This window comes from Larus michahellis, chromosome W (genome assembly GCF_964199755.1).
Source record: "Larus michahellis chromosome W, bLarMic1.1, whole genome shotgun sequence".
NCBI classification, from domain to species: domain Eukaryota; kingdom Metazoa; phylum Chordata; class Aves; order Charadriiformes; family Laridae; genus Larus; species Larus michahellis.
In genome coordinates this window covers 21,304,985-21,329,936 of record NC_133929.1, presented here as the reverse complement: position 1 = coordinate 21,329,936, position 24,952 = coordinate 21,304,985, and the positions used below count along the sequence as shown (strand labels likewise).

General features: G+C 43.7%; 1 protein-coding gene across 1 annotated transcript in view; it reads left to right on the top strand.

The window, feature by feature from the left end:
• Positions 1 to 24,952, top strand: part of LOC141735550 (potassium/sodium hyperpolarization-activated cyclic nucleotide-gated channel 1-like) — a 318,988-nt gene that overhangs the window by 37,226 nt on the left and 256,810 nt on the right. Inside the window, exon 2 of the mRNA XM_074568526.1 lies at positions 4,783 to 5,206. Coding sequence (XP_074424627.1) covers positions 4,783 to 5,206 — 424 coding nt within the window. The remainder of the gene's footprint in view (positions 1 to 4,782; positions 5,207 to 24,952) is intronic.

The following is a 24,952-nucleotide window of genomic DNA, read 5'->3' as shown; positions in this document are numbered from 1 at the left end:
TCCTCATAGGACATGCCTTCCAGCCCTTTCACCAGCTTTGTTGCCCTCCTCTGGATGCGTTCAAGTACCTTAACAGCCTTCTTAAATTCTGGGGCCCAGAACTGCACACAGTACTCAAGGTGAGGTTGCACCAACGATGAATACAGCAGGATAATCATGTCCTTTGACTGGCTGATTATACTGTGTTTAATACACCCCAGAATGCAGTTTGCCCTCTTGGCTGCCAGGGCACGCTGCTGACTCATATTGAGCCTCCTGTCAACCAGCACTCCCAGATCCCTCTCTGCAGGGCTGCTCTCCAGCCATTCCTCTTCCAATTTATATTGTGCCTGGTGTTAATCTGTCCCAGGTGCAGAATCTGGCATTTGTTCTTGTTAAATATCATCCCATTGATGATTGCCCAATGCTCCAATCTATCTAGATTCCTCTGCAAGGCCTCTCATCCATCGAAAGAGCCAACAGCACCTCCCGGTTTAGTATCATCAGAAAACTTGCTAATGGTGCATTCAATTCCTGCACCCAGATCATTGATAAAAATATTGAAATGAACTGGCACTTCTTGGAAATTGGAATAACGTTGGCTAGCTTCCAGTCAGGAGGGACCTCCCCAGACTCCCAAGAGTCCTGCCATAACATCCACTAGCTCGAGTACTCTGGGATGAATCCCATCAGGCCCCGTGGACTTATGAACATTCAGCTGATACATCTGATCCCTTACAATTTCAGTTTCCACAAATGGAAAGTTGCTGCTTCCACAGGCATGGTCCTCCAACTCAGAGGACCGTGCAGCCCAAGGTCTATCAGCATTATTAAAGACCAAGGCAAAAAAAAAAAAAAGCATTGAATGCCTCTGCTTTTTCTTCATCCCTATTTGTCAGGTGACCATCTTCAACAAGTATCTGTCCAATGTTTTCTTTAGACCTCCTCTTGCTATTAACATACTTTAAAAAAGCCTTTCTTGTTGCCTGACACAACACTGGCCAGTTTCAACTCTAGTTGAGCTTTGGCCTTTCATGTCTTCTCCCTGCATGGATGAACCACAGCTCTGTAATCTTCCTGCAAAGCCTGACCTTGCTTCCAGAGATCATACAATTTCTTTTTCCTCTTGAGCTCCATGAAGAGTTCCCTGTTCAGCCAAGCTGGTCTTCTGCCCCGCTTGCTGGACTTACAACAGACACAGTGGTATTGCCTCTGCCTGTGCTTTTAGAAGGTGGTTCTTAAAAACTGACCAGCATTCATGGACCCCTAAGGCCTCAAAAGCAGATTCCCAGGGTACTTTACTAAATAGCTCCCTGAATAGCTAAAAAGTTTGCTCTCTTGAAATCCAGGGTAGCAACTCTGCTGACTTTTTTCCCTCATTACACTGAAAAATTTAAACTCAACCATTTCATGATCACTGTGGCCAAGACAGCCACCAACCATCACATCTCTATTCTCTAAGAAGTCCAGGAGGGCATCTTTCCTAGTTGGGTCACTGAGTACTTGTGACAAGAAATTATCTTCCACAAACTTCAGGAATTTACCAGACTTGCTCCACACAGCAGTATGGTATTCCCAGTTGATGTCTGGGAAGTTGAAGTCTCCTATAAGGACAAGGGCTATTGATCCAGAGATTTCTCCTAATTGCCTATAGAATAATTCATCAGTGCTATCATCCTGGCTGGGTGATCAATAGTAGACACCCACTATGACATCTGCTTTGTTTTCTGTCCCCTAATCCTCACCCAGAGGCTCTCAACCAGATCATTGCTAACTGTAAGGCCTGTGCAGTCAAACCTCTCCCTTACATGAAGTGAAATTCCTTCACCTCACCTGCCCTGCCTATCCCTCCTGAACAGCCTGTATTCCTCCATCCCAGCACTCCAATTGTGGGACTCCTTCCACCAAGTCTTGCTAACACTAATGACATCGTAGCTCTGGGAACAGATCAAGGCTTACAGTTCATCCTGTTTGTTTCTCAGTACTGTGTGTGTTGGTGTACAAGCATTTCAGATGTGCTCCTAAGCACTCAGTGCTCTCTGGAGCAGCGCAAATGCTGCCATTAGCATTGCCACCCTCAAGGGATGCCATGCCAACCCTTGGTTTACCTTCAGCTCTCCTGATGGTATCCCCTTCCCCCACCAATTCTAGTTTAAAGCCCTCTCATTCAGTCCTGCCAGCTTATGAGCAAAGATGCATTTTCCCCATCGGGACAGGTGGATGCCATCAGGCCCCAGCATACCTCGTGTTTCAAAGACTCTTCCATGGTTATAAAAAAACAAAGTTCTGGCAGAGGCACCAGTCCTGGAACCAGGTATTGATGTCTTGGGCGTGTCTGTTTCTTCCAAAGTCTCTCTCCATTACTAGGAGGATTGAGGAAAACACTACCTGTGCTCCTGAATCTTTTAGCATCCTTCCCAGGGCCCTGAAATCTCTTTTGATCAACCTTGGACTTCTTGTTGCGACATCATTAGTACCCACATGAAAGAGTAGGAGTGGGTAATAGTCTGAAGGCTTTAGTAAGCTTGTCAGTCATCTGGTGACATTCCTGATTTGGGCCCCAGGGAGGCAGCAAACTTCCCTTAAAAGAAGGTCTGGTCTGCAAATGGGTGCCTCTGTTCCGCTAAGGAGGGAGTCACCTATGACCATAACTCACTGCTGTTTCTTTTCAGCGCTGGTCTTAATGCAGGTCTTGTTGTGAGGTGTTGGTTGATCTGACCTTAGTGAGAGTACTTGCATAGGTTCCTCCTCTTCTATCTCATCCAGTCCTTTGTATACTATACCCAAAGCCTCATACCTATTTTGTAAAGTTATCTGAGAGGGTAAGGAGGGGTTTCTCTTATGGCTCTGTGCATTAACTTGCTTCAACTCCTCCCTATCCCTTGTAACGCTGCTTTCCTCCTGGCACAAAGCAGATCCTGGACCTGCCTCAGTAGTGGCCATGCTGAGTTGGCTTGTGTGTAACAGAGATGGCAGAGCACAGTTCCATTAGTCAATCTCCTTCTCAGATGCTCCTTAGTCTGTCCACCCCCTCCTGCAACTCGGCCACCAGCCAGAGCAGTTTATCCACCTGGTCACACCACCCACAGGCTTGCTTACTTGCTATCACTCTCCACCTCCAGGAATATCCCTGCGCACATAGCCAGAAACCTGGGTGGTCACATGCTTTAACAGGAGCTCTGTCTGCATTGGTTCTACTAAGTACTAGAAGCTCAGAAGCAGAGAACACCACTTTCTTTGCTGTGTACCAACCCACTGGAAAATATATATGCTCATCAGTTGCAATTAGCTGGGCTGATTGTTTTAGCCTGTTTAAATCGTCTATTCTGCTGGGTACAGGCTCCACCTCTTGATGACTTTTCCAATCAGTGGGTCTGGACTCAGTCACTTGGGGAATGCCTCTTGTTCAGCTGCAGTCTCTCCTTATCCTTGTGTATCCCTTGTGTGTCCCTCTCTGCTGCCACCACTGGTGCTGCTCATGCTGCTCTGGTGTCCATGTAGTCCTTGCAGTGTCTCCGTTAGTAATTAAGGTATTGGTGTTTTTTATGGGGTTGTTCTGGAAACACAGATACCTTGCATGGAAATGTATTCAAGTCATAGAATTGCATACTAATTTACATCAGGAGGAACCTGTGGGAGGTCATCTAGTTTAACCACCCGCACAATGTAGGACTACTGAGTTAGATCAGTTCTCAAGCAGAACAAGAGGTTATGCTTTGGGTTCAGGCTTTCTCAGGTTCAGATTCAGTTTCAGTTCTCTTATTGAATAAGAATAACTTTCTTTGACAATTTAATGTTTAGGATTTATCATAATTTTAACTGTTAGGTATATATTACCATCCCCAGGAAATCTTCCATCAGGATGGATGGATGTTCTATGTTCTATGTAATAGGTAGGTTTATGCACTGTTTCTATAGTAGATACTAAAGTTATGAGTCTGATCTCTACCATCTATATCAAGCGCTGTTAGCAGCATTCAGAGGGGAGCCTTTAGATACTTCTGGAACAAAATAGTGAAATGCAGTATCCATTTTATACTATGGAAGTTGCAACTGTTATTGTCCAAACTCCTTAGCTAGCTCTGAAAGAAGACGACTATCAGCTTGTAAAACTGCATGAAAGTTCAATTCAGATTGTAAAAGTGGATGAAGGTATTGATCTTATCTAATTTTTGTTTCTATTTTTTGTTTCAGTGCTTTTTTTCTGTTCCTATAATTTTATTTCAGCACTGTAATGGTATGAGTACATTTACAAAGAGGTACTTACACTTAATATGTTATCTGTTAGATATTTGGATTTCCATTTGGATAGAAGCCTTAAAAAATATCGCATTGCTAAAGCACTTGTGATTGGCACCAGACATAGTTTTAGTTATATAAACACACTAATAGGTTTTGACAGGAGTCTGGAGAAGTCTACCGAGTGCCACATATGCACACCTTTCAGATATGCCATGGAGTGATAAGCCATGGTACTGTCTTTATCCTAGATGCATATTCTTGAGAAGGAAAGCACATAATGAAATGTATTAATTACTTTGTTTTCTCTACTGACTGTGAATAAATTGAATGTGTTAAAACAATGAGATTTTACTTAGCATTAACAAAATGTTTAAGCATCCTCATATATGTCGTATCTCTATACAAAAAGCATAGTATAATTACTAACTTCATTTGGGCAAAACTGACACTGAGTTTCAGTACTGTAATTAATTTGTATAGAACCAAAAATGTACTTGAGATGAAGAAACGATGTGATAGAGACCACATTACATTAACCGTTCTGTTTCTTCCTTTTTTTAGGTTTTACTGGGACTTAATCATGCTCATAATGATGGTTGGAAACCTTGTCATTATACCAGTTGGAATCACATTCTTTGCAGAGCAAACAACACCACCATGGATTATTTTCAATGTGGCATCGGACACTGTTTTTTTGTTGGACTTGATCATGAATTTTAGAACTGGGACTGTAAATGAAGACAGCTCTGAAATAATACTGGACCCTAAAATCATTAAGATGAATTACTTAAAAAGCTGGTTTGTGGTTGACTTCATCTCATCAATACCAGTGGATTATATCTTTCTCATTGTAGAAAAAGGAATGGATTCGGAGGTTTACAAGACAGCAAGAGCACTTCGTATTGTGAGATTTACAAAAATCCTCAGCCTGTTACGTTTACTACGCCTTTCAAGACTGATTAGATACATACACCAGTGGGAAGAGGTAAGATATATATGGTTATAACATAATTTAAGATTGTATTCTTACAAAAAACTATTCAGGTCTCTCTGAAGAGTTTCACACAAACCAGAATGGAATAAAGAGTTTTTACTCCCCAGTTAGTGTAATTACATACAGGTGCTAGTAGAAAAGCCTTGTTGGAAAAAAGCACAAAGGAGTAGCCATCTTCTGTCTGCTAACCACAGAGACCAAAAATATGTTTGGGACCATCAGCACAATGAGCATGAATGGGCTCCTTCTGAGAATATTAGAAATTTTAGCAACCACCTAAATCTGCATTTGAGTTTGGTGACTAGCACTTAGACTTATGTAGCTAATACTCTTGTAATCACAGAGAACTTAAAATACATGTTCATATTTTTCTATTTCAGGAGAAATTGAAACCATTTATAATTGAGTAGATTTCCTGGAACGCTCATTGTTTGAAGGCTGTATGTAGGCTGAATATATCGAATGCTGACCTTCCTCATAAAAATTGGATAGTTCTAATTTTGAGTCATTTCCTTCTAAACTGTCAACTCCACTATTTCCAGACATGACCTTATGCTGCCTGCCAGTTTGGCATGGTGATGTTTCCAGGAAATTATGGCATTCCCTAATTTGGCATGCTCATGGCGAGGAAGTGTTTAATGCTTTGGCACATAACACCATGATTCAATCATTTCATTTCTTGCCTGTCCCCATTTCTGTAGTTCTAAATATCATAATATGTTTTAAAAGGAAGTGCTAAAAACATAGGAAAAATAACTGCTGTTTTCTAAACTTTCTTGCAGCAAGTGTAATGAGAATTATTTTGTAAAGCATTTTCACAGAAACACTGTTAAAATAGATTTGCATAAATTTATTTACCTATTTTAATAAAGATTTATTTAATTAAATGAATACTGAAGGATTATTTGGTACCATTTCTGGTGTGTTTTCTGATGGTTATCTCCTTTTTAAAGTATTATGTTCACTTTCCAGTTTAATAGAAACCTAAATGCAAAGCCATCTCACAAATAAGTCAGATTATATTTAAAAATGGCATGATGCTAGATGATACAAAGTACCAAAGTAATAAATTTGCAGTTGTTTCTCAAAACCCTCCTGAAATAGGTCCTTATTTTTATTACTGTATTTTGTAAATTCTACTTCTTTTGCCTCCCTGTAATGTGGTGTAACTATATTTTTGACAGAGAAATAGAACACTGCAGTTTTGTACTCAATTTAACTAAGGCAAATGATTAAGCATATCTTGCAGTTTTACCATAAAGCTGTGGTTGTTTTTTACAGGGAGACAACCTTCTGAAATGCATTCAATGACATTATTTTCTGGCAGCTTGAGTTAATAACTTGCCACTACAAAGCCCTACTAAGTAGAGAAATTAATACTTTTTTTTCCCCTCCTGTCTGTTGTCAAAAATAAATTAGGTTTTCTAAATGAAAAGTAGTTGAATTGAGCACCAAGTGGGACTAGAAGTGACCAGAAGATGTGGTTCAAACCAGCAATAGCTGGTGTTTGGCTTATGTAATCCATAGCTAATGGCTGCTGGTGCCTCCAGGTTGCTTGACTGCAACTTCCCCTTTGATTTCACTGGTAAAATTTGTGAAGTATTTCTTGTATTTCTATGCAAGTATTAAAAAATAAGTAGACTCCATCTTTTTGTGTTTGATAACGCATTATAGAGCTCCCTGGATGTTCTCAGGAAGGTGAAAGAGGATCTGAAATATTTTTTTTTTGTTTTGAGCCTGCAATAAAGCAGCAAGAAGCTCGTTGGCTGCTTTTAAAAAAGAGTTCTGATGACTGTGAGAACACGTGGGAACAGTGATGAATATGTAAACTGAAACAAATTTTGATAAATCCCAAAATGAAATGTGTGCAAAAAATATTTTAATCTTTTCTTTAGCATCTTATAGAGATCAGAAATGAAGGTCATGGATTTTCATATTTGGCTTTTATTATCACAGCAGTCGATTATGATTTTAAATGTAGAGTGTGAAACTGTTCTGCACGGTGATTCATTACCACTTTGGAGAAATTGTATGTTAAAGCACTGTAATGTTTTAAAACAACAAAACTGGCTAGAGATGAACTTTGCTTAATTAGGAAACAATAGTTAGTTGATCTCATAGGGATAGTCAGTGAGACCTTTGCTGCTGATATTAATCTTTTCTGTATTGTGTGTGTTTGCACATGCACAACAGGGAGCAACTGTTAATTAATTTTTACGACACAGAATTAGCATCTGTTTGTGTGTGGTTAAAAGGATTTAATAGTTTTTGCATATGGGCTGACACGTTGGTTTTAAACGTGGTGCAGATAAATCTGAAATACTATGTATTTGGATCCAGAATAATGAGCATTATGTCAAAAATATTGAGAGGACAGTCAGCAAACTCATTCTTCATAAACTGCCAAGAGGATACTTCTTGGAAAACTGATTAATGAACAAACCAGGATGTATAATAAGGCTTTTATCCCACTGAGGTATTTATACATCCTCAAACAGAAAAGACAGATTGAAATTGTTTGAGCTTTTCCTTTTTCAGTGTCACATACCTGGACTTCAGTTGGTTGGTGTCCTGAACTTTAGATGAGTAGGCAAAAGTTTAAAAAGTTTTTTATGTGATACTAGTGAAACATGGTTCCTTTTCTTTATTTAATTTCACATAATTTAAATCAATTAAATCAGGATCAAGCTGCTAACAGCCACGTAGAGTAATATCAAGGTAAATAATGTATGCATTGTCGAAGCTTTCTCCTTAACTGTTATGAGGGAACAGAGCAATAGCCTGTGGTGCGATATATATGAAATCTGACTGATATATTAATATAAGTCTGATGTTAACAGTTTGTCCAAATGAATGACTCTGGAACTGAGAAGAAACATTTAAACAAGGGGACAGGAGATATGCCGGCAGGAATACATTTACTGAATTTGCAAATTCACATTGTCCTAAAACTGGTTTTAGCTACAATATCTAAAATATGCCAGTCTTTCACAACCCAGATGTTGACAAATAGATCATATAGTTATTTAAATAAAATTATATAATATAACATTCAAGGAAAAAACTGTTATTTAAATTGCTTATTGCAGAAATTATACTTTTGCAATATTTTCTTACAGTGGGTTTGTTTTGGATTTATTTATTTTTTTGGCATGGGTTCCTAAAATTACCAATGAGGAAGTACTGGATCTAATTCTTATTTACTTTAACTTTATTAAATTCAGAGAATACAGTAGGAGTGAACCAATAACATATTCCTGACATGATCAGGAAGTGAATATGCAGAGAACTAGACAGTAGTTAACTTAAAACCAAAGCCATAGAAGAAAATATGTTTGCTTGAGATAAAATAATTATAGAATGTTGAATGATAAAATTCATAATTCTTTTTTGTAAAATACTTCTAAAAGAGACTGAGACTGCTTAAGATGCTGACCCCTGAACATTTTACATAGGTTTGCATGCAACTAGTAAGTTATTCTTAGTTACCAATGCTCATAGATAACTGAACAATTAAAAATAAAAGATATGAGCAATTAGGAATAAATACATTGTTACAATCAACTAATTTACATTCTTAAATATGAATTTTTATTTTTTTGTGTCAGTTAAGAGATGTCAAATGATATAGAATCATAGAAACACAGGGTTGGAAGGGACCTCTGGAGATCATCTAGTCCAACCCCCCTGCCAGAGCAGGGTCACCTAGAGCAGGTTGCACAGGAACACGTCCAGGCGGGTTTTGGATGTCTCCAGAGATGGAGACTCCACCACCTCTCTGGGCAGCCTGTTCCAGTGCTCTGCCACCCTCAAAGTAAAGAAGTTCCTCCTCATGTTTAGGTGGAACTTCCTATGCTCAAGTTTGTGCCCATTACCTCTTGTCCTGTCCCCGGGCACCACTGAAAAGAGCCTGGCCCCATCCTCCTGACACCCACCCTTTAAGTATTTATAAGCGTTGGTAAGATCCCCCCTCAGCCGTCTTTTTTCCAGACTGAAGAGACCCAAATCCCTCAGGCTTTCTTCATAAGAGAGGTGTTCCAGTCCCCTGATCATCTTGGTAGCCCTTTGCTGTACCCTCTCCAGCACAGTTCCCTGTCCTTCTTGAACCGGGGAGCCCAGGACTGGACACAGTACTCCAGGTGCGGCCTCACCAGGGCAGAGTAGAGGGGGAGGATGACCTCCCTCGACCTGCTGGCCACACTCTTCTTGATGCACCCCAGGATGCCATTGGCCTTCTTGGCCACAAGGGCACATTGCTGGCTCATGGTCATCCTGTTGTCCACCAGGACTCCCAGGTCTCTTTCCACGGAGCTGCTCTCCAGCAGGTCAGCCCCCAACCTGTACTGGTGCATGGGGTTATTCCTCCCCAGGTGCAGCACCCTACACTTGCCCTTATTGAATTTCATAAGGTTCCTCTTTGCCCAGATCTACAGCCTGTCCAGGTCTCTCTGTATGGCAGCACAGCCTTCCGGTGTGTCAGCCACCCCTCCCAGCTTTGTGTCATCAGCAAACTTGCTGAGGGTGCACTCTATCCCCTCATCCAGGTCATTGATGAATATATTGAACAGGACTGTACCCAGTACTGACCCCTGGGGATCGGCACTTGTCACTGACCTCCAGCTAGACTCTGTGCCCCTAATCATGACCCTCTGAGCTCTGTCTTTCAGCCAGTTATCTATCCACCTTACTGCCCATTCATCAAGCCCACACTTCCTAAGCTTCCCTACGAGGATGCTGTGGGAGACCGTGTCAAATGCCTTGCTTAAGTCAAGGTAGACCACATCCACTGCCCTCCCCTCCTCTATCCATCCAGTCATGCCATCATAGAAGGCTATCAGATTAGTCAGACATGGTTTCCCCTTGGTGAATCCATGTTGAGTCCTTCTGATAGCTTTCTTTTCCTCCACATGCCTTGAGATGATGCCCAGAACGAGCTGTTCCATCATCTTTCCAGGGATGGAGGTGAGGCTGACCGGCCTGTAGTTCCCCGGCTCCTCCTTCTTGCCCTTTTTGAAGGCTGGAGTGACACTGGCTTTCCTCCAGTCCTCAGGCACCTCGCCTGTTCTCCAGGACCTTTCAAAGATGACGGAGAGCGGCCCAGCAATGACTTCCGCCAGCGCCCTCAGCACTCTCGGGTGCATCCCATCGGGACCCATGGACTTGTGAATATCTAATTGATCCCTCAATCCTCCTCAACCCAAGGGAAGTCGTCTTCTTTCCCCGTTACTTCCCCCAATGCCTGGGACTCCTGAGGGCTGGGCCGAGCAGTAAAGACCAAAGCAAAGGCGGCATTCAGTAACTCCGCCTTCTCCGCATCCTCCATCACCATGGCTCCTGTCTCATTCAGCAGTGGGCCCACAACTTCTCTGGTCTTCCTTTTGCTTCCAATATACTTGTAGAAGCCCTTCCTGTTGAGCTTGACATCCCTAGCCAGGTTTAATTCCAAGGAGGCCTTGGCTTTCCTTGTTTCATCCCTGCACGCTCTGGCGGTATGTCACTTTGCTTTACATTTGCCTATGATATAAATTTACTGATTCTTTCAAATAGTATTTTCCAAAAGCTGCTTAAAAACCAGACTTTAATAGCTTTGCTTAAAGCTATTTTAATCACAGGACAAGATTTAGTAGATGTATGAATAAATAAAAGTGGTACTACTAAAACTGTACCCTGTCTTTCTCATTCTGAGATGCCTGATTATTTAGAATTAGAACAAATTTTAAAGTGACTGGATGCTTATTGCAAGATGTGCCAAAAAGGTTATGCTTTGCGTAACTAGCAAAATATGTAGTAATTGTAAATTGCAGCCATGTCTTATTTTGGTTTAACTTGTACTAAAATCTGGTTTTCAATTTGCCAAATGTTTTGCTTTCATGTTACCAACCCTAATTATCACAGATCACCATTAGGTGTCCTCTCCTTGTTCTGCTTGTCACTAACAGTACAAAAATACATATTATGTGTATATGATGTTGAGTCATTATTGTTGGCTAAATAAAAATATTATAAACACTTGAGTTATCCGGACAACAGAAGACGACTCATACTTCAGTAGCCTTCTGTCCCCTATACAAAATTAAACTACTCTTTCTTTCCCTTATAGCATGGTGAGAAGTCAAGGGTTTGTGTCTCTCCTTTTGATTACTGACTGGGGAATTGCGTTGGAAGGGAGAGATTATGTGTTAGGTGGGTACTTGGTAGTGTTGGATAAAAGCACATATTGTTACTGATTATTGATTTTATTTTATTTTAACAGGACTGTGTCTCTACAAGACATATTTTTTTCCTGTCAAGAATGGTGTTATACAGTTTTACTTATTTTTTTTAATCAATGGTGCCATCGAAATGGGAGGTGATAAAATATTTTTTCTTTCTTTTCATTCAGTTTTAATTCCTGTCCTCCAAGAAGATAGTTTAAAATATATTTTATAGGCCCTATAAAGTTGTGTCAATTAGTGGAGTACTGCAAATAGCGATACCAGTGCAGGTTGAGTGTATTTCAAAAATAAATTAGTTTAAAATAGGACACACTTTTTTATTGTCTGTTACAGATGCATCAATCAAATATGGGTTGTCTAGTTCATAGGGAGTGAGGGGAGGAAATTTGATAAAATAACTCTGGGGGAAAGAAGACGTTGGAGATCCCACCTTGTCTTACTGGCACAAAGTCTGTCAATTCTGCAACAAAGTCTCTGTATTGATAACTTCTGCCTTCCTACCATTGAGAAGTTTGAAGTAGGAGAAAATTCCTATTTTCTGCCAATTTCTCCAGGAACAGAAAATCAAGTTTTGTGTTCTTCTGGAAAGTTGTGCTTGGAAATTGCCTCTTATGTATAAATTAGTGAATTTGTGTCCTCCCACATAAAGTCTATGGCTTGGGGCAGGTTATGTGGATCGATGAGGAATATCAAAACCCTGAGCTGTTTGGCACTTGCTTTTTTTTTCCCAAGAAGCGTTCCCTATCAGGACTAAGTAAACATGCAAACCATGGTGAGTTATTCATGTTGTTCAGTGTGCAGGTACTTGCTTGCATATGTATGTCTTACACAGTTGACTTCCATTTTATGCTGGGCTGTATCTTGGACACCTGCAAGGTTTGCCTGGGGCTTACTCCTTGTTCTGCGGTCTTCCTTACCAGATGAAGGTGTTGTCACGTGTACTTGACATGTACTGACCAGCTCCACCTCTCAGGTGATTTAGATGGAAAAAAAAACCCTTGCTGTTTGCTTGCAATTTGAGTTACAAAATCTAAGAGTACTCCTTGCTCAACATAGCTATGGTAGAAGATGAACTGTCTAGCTTCATCGTAGCAGGAGGCCCATCCCTATCACATGACTGCTGCTTTTATACATTTGGGGTTACGTGGTCTGATATAGAGCTCCCAAATTTTAATAAGGAAGACATTTGAGAGGCTGGTTTTCAACCCAAGGCTGTACTGTTCTGAAGTATGTTTGTACTTTTCCGATAATGTGACAGCAGCAAGTGTTTTAACCTGTTTGTTTCTTTTTTCCTTTTTAAGCCATGGGAATAATTTGTCGATATCTTACAAAATCAGTACAATCTGTTATATGTAGAGGGAAAACACTCAAAATAACTGATAAGCTACTTTAGTTTCTTTGTGTTGGAGGAGTTTTCTTATTTTGAATGTAGCTGTTTTACGCATGCTCAAAACCCATGTTTCACCCTGCATTTGATTTGTTCATTTCAGTCTTATCTGTGTGGATGTGAACTAGCGCGTGGTACTCTATCAGGACTGGGCTATGACGGTGTTCCCACTTCAAGCCATACAAGCTGATCATTTAGAAATGTCAAATCACACGCAGCAGAGGGTTGCTCAGCCTAGTTCCCCAGAGGGAACTCCTCACCGAGGAGACCAGCTCCAGTGCAGGTAAGTCTGTACTGGGGAAGGGAATCGCGGCAAAAAATGCCGGCAAAGGGGCTCGTTTTTGAGGCTTTTCAAGCCAGGAAAAGCGGCCAGCCAGAGCCGGTGCCCGGCGCTTCCGGGGGTGGTAACAGCTGAGGAGGAGTGGGGCGGAGCCAGCACCCCCGGCGGCAGGTCTGAACGAGGAGGGGGTGGGACCACTCTCCCCACTCATAAAAGAAGCCCTTCGGGAGCGCACTGAGTAAATAAGCAGTGAGTGGGCGTTTCCTGGGTGTCACTCGTGGAACTGTCTGGGAGCACCAGAGGAGGGTGTATGTCGGCGAGGCGACATCAGCGGCAGGCAGTTACCGCAGAGTGCGGCGTGGGACGGGTGACTGCGAGGGGAGGAACAAGAGGAGAGCAGGCAGGCTAGGTCGACTGCAAGAAAACATGGTCTCCACTCGGTCTGTAGCCAAAGCCAAAAGGAATAAAGCAACACAAACGGACCTGATGAAGAAACATGCAGCCGTCCAGGCGACGGGCTGCATGGAATGTCTGTAACTCTGGCAGGAGGACAGTGAAGAGAGTGCCTGTGTGTGCTGTGACCAGGTAAATGATCTGCTCAGCCTGGTGGCTGAGCTTAAGGAGGAATTGGAAAGACTGAGGAGCATTCGGGAGTGTGAAAGGGAGATTGACTGGTGGAGCCACACCCTGCCATCCTTAGGGAAAAAGCAGCAGGAGGAGGCTTCATGAGAGGTAGAGGCTCCCCTGCCCTCTTGTCACCAGGCAGAAGGAGGGGAACTAGGAGAGGATGGGGGGGAATGGAAGCAGGTATCTGCTTGCGGCAGCAGGAGAGCCCCCTCCAGACCCCCCATCCCCCCCAGGTGCCCGTACAGAACAGATATGGGCCTCTGGAGATAGATGAGGAGGGAATTAAGGATGCTGATAAAGCCCCATCCAGGGAGTTGTCAAAGCAGCCAGCTCCACGCATTAAGACCGCTTCTGTGAAGAGCGGGAGGAGGGCAATAGTCATAGGGGGTTCCATTCTGAGGCAAACTGAGGGTCCCATATGCAGGCCGGACCCTTCTCACAGGGAGGTCTGTTGCCTCCCTGGGGCCCCTGTTAAGGATATAGCCAGGAAGCTTCCTGGCCTGATACGGCCCTCAGACTATTACCCTCTTTTGATCTTACAGGCAGACAGTGAGGAGCTGGAGAGCAGAAGTCTGAGGGCAATGAAGAAAGATTTCAGGGCCTTGGGATGGCTTGTCAAGGGTTTGGGAGCACAAATTCTGTTCTCCTCTGTCCCTCCAGTTTTGGGGACTGACAAATGGGTAAACAAGAAAATCAGACAGATCAACACCTGGCTCCAAAACTGGTGCTACAAGCAGGGCTTTGGGTTCTGTGATCATAGTTTGATCTGCAGGACACTGGGCCTGCTCGCTAAGAATGGGAAAACCCTATCCCAAAAGGGGAAAAGGGTACTAGGCCAAGAGTTAGCAAGGCTAACTCTAGTTAGCAGGGCTTTAAACTAGAAATGAAGGGGGAAGGGGATAAAACCAGGCCCACTAGTAATGAGCCTAGGGATCAAGGGCCAAGGATGGGGGTGAAATCGGTAGCCCAGCTCAAGTGCATCTACACGAATGCACGTAGCATGGGCAACAAATGGGATGAGCTGGAAGCCATTGTGCAGCAGGACAGCTATGATGTAGTTGCCATCACGGAAACGTGGTGGGATGACTGTCACGACTGGAATGCTGCAATGAATGGCTATAAGCTCTTCAGAAGGGACAGGCAAGGAAGGAGAGGTGGGGGTGTGGCTCTGTACATTAGGGAGTGTTTTGATTGTATAGAGCTAGATTCCAGTGATGATAAAGTCGAGTGTTTATGGGTAAGGATGAAGGGGAGGGCAAATAAGGGAGATGTTGTGCTGGGAGTATGCTACAGACCACCTGGCCAGGATGAGGAGACAGATGAAGTATTCTGTAAGCGGCTGGCTGAAGTCTCGCAATCGCCAGCCCTTGTTCTGGTTGGGGACTTCAACCTGCCGGGCATCTGCTAGAAATATAACACAGCAGAGAGCAGGCAGGCTAGGAGGTTCCTCGAGTGTGTGGAAGATAACTTCCTGACACAACTGGTAGGTGAGCCTACCGTGGGAGGTGCCTCGCTAGACCTACTGTTCCCAAACAGTTAAGGACTAGCGGGAGATGTGGTGGACGGAGGTCGTCTTGGGTTTAGTGGTCATGAAATGGTCAAGTTTTCAATTCGTAGTGATGTAAGGAGGGGGGTTAGCAAAACCTCCACCTTGGACTTCCGGAGGGCAGACTTTGGCCTGTTCAGGACACTGGTTGAGAGAGTTCCTTGGGAGACAGTCCTGAAGGGCAAAGGGGTCCAGGAAGGCTGGACGCTCTTCAAGAAGGAAATCTTAAAGGCCCAGGAGCAGGCTGTCCCCAAGTGTCGCAAGTCTAAAGGGTGGGGAAAATGGCCAGTCTGGATGAATAAGGAACTTCTGATGGGACTTAGGAATAAAAGGAGGGTTTACCACCTTTGGAAGAAGGGACAGGCAACTCAGGAGGAGTACAGAGATCTCGTGAGGTTATACAGAGAGAAAATTAGGAAGGCAAAAGCCCAGCTGGACCTCAACCTGGCCACTAACATGAAGGACAACAAAAAAAGTTTTTATAAATACATCAACAAAAAGAGAGCCAGGGAGAATCTCCATCCCTTACTGGGTGCGGGGGGGGAAAGTTGCAACCAAGGACGAGGAGAAGGCTGAGATACTTAATGCCTTCTTTGCCTCCGTCTTCAACAGTCACACCAGCTATCCCCAGGGTGCTCAGCCTCCTGAGCTGGAAGATAAGGGTGGAGAGCAGAACAACCCACCCATAATCCAGGAAGAAGTAGTCAACGATCTGCTTCTGCACCTAGACACACACAAGTCCATGGGGCCGAATGGGATTCACCCAAGAGTACTCAGGGAGCTGGCAGGAGAGCTCACCAAGCCTCTCTCCATCATTTGTCAACAGGGCAGGTACCAGATGACTGGAGGGTGGCTAATGTGACACCCATCTACAAGAAAGGTCGGAAGGAGGATCCGGGGAACTACAGGCCTGTCAGCCTGACCTCGGTACCAGGAAAGATCATGGAGAAGATCATCTTGAGTGAGCTCTCAGGGCAAGTGCAGGGCAGCCAAGGGATCAGGGCCAGCCAGCATGGGTTTAGGAAAGGGAGGTCCTGCTTAACCAACCTGATCTCTTTCTATGACCATGTGACCCGCCTTCTGGAGGCGGGGAAGGCTGTGGATGTTGTCTCTCTGGACTTTGGTAAGGCCTTTGACACCGTCCCCCACAGCATTCTCCTGGAGAAGCTGGCGAATCATGGCATAGACAAGTGTACTCTTCGCTGGGTTAAAAACTGGCTGGATGGCCGTGCCCAGAGAGTTGTGATTAATGGGGTGAAATCCTCTTGGCGGCCAGTCACCGGTGGTGTCCCTCAGGGCTCAGTTTTGGGGCCAGTTTTGTTTAATATCTTTATCAGTGATCTGGATGAGGGGATTGAGTGCACCCTCAGGAAGTTTGCAGAGGACACCAAGCTAGGTGGGAGAGTTGATCTGCTTGAGGGTAGGAAGGCTCTACAGAGGGACCTGGACAGGCTGGGTCGATGGGCCGAGGCCAACTGTATGAGGTTTAATAAGGCCAAGTGCCGGGTCCTGCATTTCGGTCCCAACAACCCCATGCAATGCTGCAGGCTTGGGGAAGAGTGGCTGGAAAGCTGCCCAGCAGAAAAGGACCTGGGGGTGCTGGTGGACGGCCAGCTTAACATGAGCCAGCAGCGTGGCCAAGGCAGCCAACAGCATCCTAGCCTGTATCAGGAATAGTGTGGCCAGCAGGAGTAGGGAAGTGATCGTGCCTCTGTACTCGGCACTGGTGAGGCCTCACCTCGAGTACTGTGTTCAGTTCTGGGCCCCTCTGTACAAGAGGGACATTGAGGTGCTGGAGCATGTCCAGAGGAGAGCTACCAGGCTGGCGAGGGGTCTGGAGACCAGGTCATATGAGGAGAGGCTGAGGGAGCTGGGCATGTTTAGCTTGGAGAAGAGGAGGCTGAGGGGAGACCTCATTGCCCTCTACAACTACCTGAAAGGAGGTTGGAGAGAGGTGGGCGTTGGCCTCTTCTCCCAGGTGAATAATGACAGGACCAGAGGAAATGGTCTGAAGTTGTGGCAGGGGAGGTTGAGATTAGCTATTAGGAAGAATTACTTTACTGAAAGAGTGGTCAGGCACTGGAACAGCCTGCCCAGGGAGGTGGTTGAGTCACCATCCCTAGAGGTATTTAAGAAACGTCTAGATGTGGCACTTCAGGGCATGCTCTGAAGGGCAGAGATTGTAGAGGCTTTGTTTTGTGTGTGTATGGTTGGAGTCAATGATCTTAAGGGTCCTTTCCAACCATGAAGATTCTATGATTCTATTTTTGTGCCTGTGAATTATGCTGGCTGTCAGTTTGTTACTGGGTAGGATTCTCAGTGCTGGTATTCCTCCCTAATTCTATTGGGATGTTGGCTAATGGATAGTCTATCTCTATGACAGCAGTTGAGAGCAAGGTATTTTATCTGCAAACTCTGATCCTATAGAGCCAGAACCCTGACTACTAGCCCTTTTCTTCTTCCACTTAAAATTAGAGAGTGTAAAGGTAGTTTCTTTGATACTGATGAGGCTGTTGATAGTATGTTTTGATAATGTACTTCTGGTTTACCAAATATAATCTGCCTATATGTGTAGAACTGAATTGTTAGAAAAGATGCATAAATTCCAAAATAAAGCATTATAAAATATGAAAGAATATGTGAATCAGAACATTTTCATAAGAGCAAAAATTGGTCTCATAATATTGATATGCAAGCCTCAGTGCTGTTAAAATTTTTTTGTCATGTAACTTACAAGCCTATTCTGTGTTTTGCTAAATAGAACACCTAACACAATCTCTACTAAATTGGTAGTGTTCCAAATGGGAAATTATAATGTATCTCATTTTGTGCAAACCTCTTTGTTTATATGGAACTATCCATATTTTAACATTAGATGGGTGAATTGTGCTCAGTTGTGCCAGTGTGTTTTCCTTTGTTTCAATGAAAACTACTTATTCGAGTAAAGTATATATCATTGCAGCTAAAGCATACATCCATGAAATATCACTGACATAGATGATGGAGCATACTCTTTATTTTTCATTCTCTTAAATTCTATACAACAGTAGGAAAATACACATAACTGATAAAGACAATTAGAAGGCGTTATGATCCATGGTCTCCTAATAATAGAATATTTACTGCCAAAAGAACAGCACATTTGTAGAGCAGGCAATTACTGAAATGCAAGCAAGAGACAGAGTATTCTGGTTTTTAATTTCCTACTTTCTGATCTAAGCATAATCACTTCCATGGGAGGAATAATCCGTCTCCCTAAAGAGTATATAGGAAGTGTTACGAGTGTAAAGTTTCTTGCTTCATGTTTTTACCCCCTTTTTAAGACTGTGCAACCTGAGCTGCCTTTCCTGTGTGCATATGCCAAGAGAGTAATTGTGTGGTGATGATGTTTTCCCTGGGAGATAAATCATGTAGAACATAGCCTGAGATAAATTTCCCTGAACTCAAATGCTGAAAGATAATGTTTTCTTCTTTATGTGAGTGTTTGTCTGGCTTCTATAGCAATGGGCATGTTGCTGGCAGTCTTGGCTGTAGACCCAGTCAATTGGTTTTGAAAATTATCAGAACTGCATCAGCCTGTCTTTGACACTGAAGTGTAACATAGGGTTTTTTAGAAGAATTTTTTAAAGTCTGATTTGTTGATAATTATTTTTTAAGCTATTCTGGAGATAATTCTGGTTATGCACACATTGCTCTTGGTTGCAGATTTGAAAAAAAGCCTCTTGTTCTTCCATCCTAAGCTTTTAACATAAGCAAAAAGCCCCCTTGGCTTTCATGGGGTGATGGCCCAATGGATACATGCCACATCAGGCAGGAGGGGTGGTAGGGGGTGTTCAGTTATCTTGCAAGACAGAGCTGATGGCCACTCACAAAGTTGTCCCACTCCTTCCTTGGAGCTGAAGAGCTGTCAGAGAAGGTGATGACAGCCAAAGAGCTGTTTGGGCAGGCCCCAATCTGGATCGTGATTCACCATTAGGACACTGCTATATTGCAGAGTCCTTCCTGTGGTGAGCACATGTTACAAACTCCCTTTGGTTCTTTGCAGTAATGAGACAGAAGGAGAACCCATGAATTGGATTTTTCATTTTTTTCCACTGTATTTTAACAAGAATGACAACTTCAGGGTTTTTTCTTTGTAGGCTAAACACAGCCCAGATTTTAATTTGCCTTGGTATTCTCTTTATGTAGCTGCTAGGTCAAGTCAACTTTAGAGATTGTTAGGGATACATTATGGCCATTTTATGCTGTCTTAGATAGGCTTACTTTTAAAATAAAGTTTTAGAAGACAAATTTGAAGTTGGGATGCTAGTCTACATAGTAAAATATGCCCTGATGGGAGCATAATGGGAGATTTGTAATCCACTGTAATAATATCTAATATTTGTGGGTTTTTTTTAAAGAAAGCAACAAGATGCCTTTACAGGGCATCATTGCTAATTGAAAGTTGAGGAATAAATTACAGGAAAAACAGGGTAGAAGTTAGGTATGAACAATTTTAACTCTTTCCAAACATTTGGCTACAAAGAAGCATTTGACTTCTTAAATTAAGTAGTTGTGTATTAAAGGGTGAAAAGATAATTCATTAGATTTCAAGTTGATATAATTCTATGTTCTACTTTAAGGAGAAAGTTGTCAGTTGCTGTGAACAGCTTTTTAAATAAAAACCCCCACCAATGTATTCTCTCATTCTCTTCTGTGGAGAACAGTGTGCTGGTGAAACTGCAGGTTTTAATTAAGGAATGCGGATTTTGTGGGAGAGCATTGCCTCAGTTATCTCAGAAAGGTCTGAGAGGTAGAAAAGGGAGATATCTGGAGAACTGGTGCTGGGCTGTGCTGGATAGAGTGTCCGTGCACTGCTGCCTTTATTCTCCCAGTCTGTCATGTTCCATAGTTCATCTGGGCATTTTATCAAATAAGACCAGAACTGAAATGATACAGAATTCACAGCATGTCAATGGGCTGAGGATCACGTTCTGATTTTGATCAAATTTGACTACCTTCTAATACAATAGAATGATAGAATCACAGAATATTTTTGGTTGGAATGGCCTTTAAAGGTCATCTAGTTCAACACCCCTGAAATGAGCAGGGACATCTTCAACTAGACCAGGTTGCTCAGAACTTTGTCCAACCTGACCTTGACTGTTTCCAGGGATGGGGCACCTACCACCTCTCTGGGTAACTTCTTCCAGTGTTTCACTGCTTCTTTATATCTAGTCTAAATCTTCCCTCTTTTAGTTTAAAGCCGTTACCTCTTCTCCTGTTGCAACAGGCCCTGCTAAAAAGTTTGTCCTAATCTTTCCTGTAGGCCCCCTTTAAGTATTGAAAGGTCACAATAAGGTCTCCCCAGAGCCTTCTCTTCTCCGGGCTGAACAACCCCAACTCTCTCAGCCTGTGTTCATAGGAGAGGTGCTCCAGCCCTCTGATCATCTTCGTGTGGCCCTCCTTTGGACCCTCTCCAACAGGTCCATGTCCTTCTTATGTTGGAGACTCCAGAGCTGGATGCAGTACTCCAGGTGGGGTCTCATGAGAGCAGAGTAGAGGGGGAGAATCACCTCCCTTGACCTGCTGGCCACCCTTCTTTTGATGCAGCCCAGGATGTGGTTGGCTTTCTGGGCTGCAAGCACACATTGCCTGCTCATGTTGAGCTTCTCATCCACCAACACCCCCAAGTCCTTCTCCCTCAGGGCTGCTCTCAATCCCTTCATAGAATCATAGAATTGTTTAGGTTGGAAGGGACCTTTAAGATTGAGTCCAACCATCAACCGAACACTGATTAAAACCACCACTAAACCATGTCCCTTAGCAAAATGTCTACCTATTGTTTAAATACCTCCAGGGATGGTGATTCAACCACTTCCCTGGGCAGCCTGTTCCAATGCTCGACAACCCTTTCTGTGAAGAAATCTTTCTTAATATCCAATCTAAACCTCCCCTAGTGCAACTTGAGGCTATTTCCTTGTGTCCTATCACTTGCTACTTGGGAGAAGAGACCAACACCCACCTTGCTACAACCTCCTTTCAGGTAGTTGTGGAGAGCGATAAGGTCTCCCCTCATCCTCCTTTTCACTGGAGTAAACAATCCCAGTTCCCTCAGCCACTCCTCATAAGGCCTGTTCTCCAGATCCCTCACCAGCTTTGTTGCCTTTCTCTGGACTCGCTCCAGAATCTCAATGTCTTTTTTTTTTTTTTTTTGTGGTGAGGGGCCCAAAGCTGGACACAGTACTCGAGGTGGGCCCTCACCAGTGCTGAGTACAGGGGAATGATCACTTTCCTACTCCTGCTGGCCACACTGTTCCTGATACAGGCCAGGATGCTGTTGGCCTTGGCCACCTGGGTGCACTGCTGGCTCATATTCAGATGGCTGTTGACCAACAACCTCAGGTACTTTTCTGCTGGGCAGCTTTCCAGCCACTCTTTCCCAAGCCTGTAGCACTGCATGGGGTTGTGATCCAATTGCAGGACCCGGCACTTGGCCTTGTTGAACGTCATACCATTGGCCCTGGCCCATTGACCCAGCCTGTCCAGATCCCTCTGTAGAGGGATGACCATGACAAAGGCTTCACAGAAATCCAGATAGATGACATCCATAGCGCTTCCCTCATACTCTGATGTAGTCACTCCATCATAAAGGCCACTAGGTTGGTCAGGCAGGACTTGCCCCTGGTGAAGCCATGCTGGCTGTCTAGAATCTCCTCTCTGTCCTCCATGTGCCTTAGCATAGCTTCTAGGAGGATCTGTTTCATGATCTTCCCAGGCACGGAGGTGAGGCTGACAGGTTGGTAGTTCCCAGGGTCCTCCTTTCTACCCTTCTTAAAAATGGGTGCAATGTTTCCCTTTTTCTGATTTCAGGTGACTTTACCTGACTGCCATGACTTTTCAAGTATCATGGAGAGTGTTTTGGCAATTATACAGCCAATTCCCTCAGGACTCTAGGATGCATCTCATCAGGTCCCATAGACTTCTGTATCTTCAGGTTCCTCAGGTGGTCTCAAACCTGATCTTCTCTTATAGTGGGAGGGACTTTGCTCCCCCAGTTCCTGCCTTGCAGTCCATACACTCGAGAGGTGTGGTAAGAGGTTGACAGTGAAGACTGAGGCAAAAAAGTCACTGAGTACCTCAGCCTTCTCATCTGTTATTACCAGTTTGCCATTCTTGGTCATCAGTGGGGCCATGTTTTCTTTGACCTTCCTTTTCTGGTTGACATACCTGTAGGAGCCCTTTGTGTCCCTTGCCAAGTTCAGCTCCAGCTGTGCCTTGGCCTTCCTGACCTCATCCCTACATAACCAGGCAGCATCCCTATACTCTTCCCAGGATACCTGATGCTGCTTGAACTGCCTGTGCAGTTCCTTCTTGCCTTTTAGTTTGACCAGCAGGTCCCAGCTCAGCCATGCTGGTCTCCTCCCTTTCTTGCTTGATTTCTTACACCTGGGGATCGAGAGCTCTTGTGCTCTGTGGAAACTGTCCTTAAAACCTGCCAGCTCTGTTCTGCCCCCTTGTCCCTGAGGACCCTTTCCCAGGAGGTCCTACTGACTAACTCCTTGAAGAGCTGGAAGTCTGCTTTCCTAAAATTCAGGGTCCTGACTTTACTCTTTGCCTGACCCATATCCATCAGGGCTGTGACCTCCACCAGTGCATGACCACTGCAGCCTAGGCTGCCTCCAATCTTGATGTCACCAATTAGCTCACTTGCATTGGTGACCATCAGGTCCAGTATCATATCCCCTCTGGTAGGGCTGTCTATAAACACCAACTGCAAGTTTCCCTTTGTGGAAGAGACAGCTCTTCACAATCTATGCAACCCCTCTGCCCCTCCTTTCTCGCCTGTCCCTTCTGAACAGCCTGTAGCCATTGATAGCCACACTGCAGTCATGGGATTCGGCCCACCAGGTTTCAGTAACGGTAACTAGGTCGTAGTTTTATAGCAGCATGGTGGCTTCTAACTCCTCCTGTTTGTTGCTCATGCTGTGTGCATTGGCGTAGAGGCACTTCAGCTGGGCTGTTGATCATGTCACCTTCTTAGAGGAACACCCCTTAATTTGTTTGAGCTATTTCACTGGTGTTTCCCTGTTGGATCCTATTACCTCAGGAGCCCCTGGCTCGTCTCTGTAAGACTTCAAGCATGCTCTAGTGTACCCAGCACATCTCAGAGCAACAGGGTGAGGGCTCTCGCTAGTACCCCATCCCTCTAACCTTGGCATGTCATCCCACAGCTTGCCATGGGAATAATATCATTATTATTTCCCTTCCCCCGTCAAGGCTAGTTTAAAGCTCTGTCAGTCATCCCTGCTGGCTCGTGAGCAAAGACCCTCTTCCTCCTTTAGGAAAGGTGAATCCCATCTGATGCCATCAGGCCTGGTGCTCTGTAGACCATCCCACTATTGAAATGCCCGAAATTCTGGCGGTGACACCAACCATGGAGCGATGTATTAATAGACTGGGTCCATCTGTTTCTTCTTCTTCTACAGGCCTGTCAGTTTAACCTCAGTGCTGGGGAAGGTTACAGAGCAGATCATCTTGAGTGCCATACACGGCCCATACAGGACAACCAGACTATCAGGCCCAGTCAGCATGGGTTCATGAATTATAATATACCTGGGACATTACTTGATCAAGTAGGTGTCTGAGGACAATGGAATAATGGTTTAATAGTTAATTAGGAACAAGATTCTGCTTTATAAGCATAAAATGTTCTGAATTAACCACTTAGGGAGTAAGATGCAAATGCATAAACCTATTCAGAGAGTGCTGAGGAACTGAGATGGCAGTGTAGAAATGGCTTTTTCAACTCTAAGTTATATTTAATGAGTTATTTCTAACCTGAGTCTCATGGAGTTTATTTCAAATAGCCATGACATTATCCCACATGCATAATGTATGATTTAAATATGCTTGTGACCTGAAAAGAACAGGAAAATAACCTAATTCAGAAATTGTCAGAGCTTTGCTTCTTGCTTCCAAGCAGAAATTAAGGCTGTGATTGAACTGTTATGCTCTCCTCACCATATTGCACTGGGAACACACTCTTTCTCACCATTTTAATCTTCCTTAACTCAGACATGTGCTTTGCCATAGCCTTTCCTTGCATCTAGGCTCATAGTGTTTTTCTCTGTTACTTATTATTATCTTAAAACAGCTCTTTTTTTCCAGCCTCTGCTTTCAGAACTGGTGTCAACAAGCTTAGCTATACATCTGCTCACTTTGGTACGGTGCCTTGTAGTTGCGTTGGCTTTCTTTACAGTAAATGTTGCAACTGTTGTTATTGATCTGGCAGGAACTGCTGCCATGCAGTGTATCTGGTGTCATTTCAATCTTGGTTTTGTATGATAAAATGGTATGCATCCAAGTGGGTGCTCCTAGGTAAGGAGCTGTGAGAGTAAAACCCTGTATAGCACATGCATGGGAGAAACCATCTGTAAAAAAACTGAAAGTGGATGAACGGCTAATTATAATATAATTGCTGTAATCTTGCCAGAGCCACTGGCCCCTTGAGGAAAGGTGAAACTGGGGGGGGGGGAGAAGGGAAAATAATGGTAATTCAAACAAATGTGTGCGTGTATATATTTATGTGAATATACCTCCAAGTGTGAAGGCTCTTAAGAGTATCTATGTACCTCTGAACAGAAACCAGAGAAAACTGTCCTATCTACAGGTTTCATCTCTCCAGATTAATTCTCCAGGC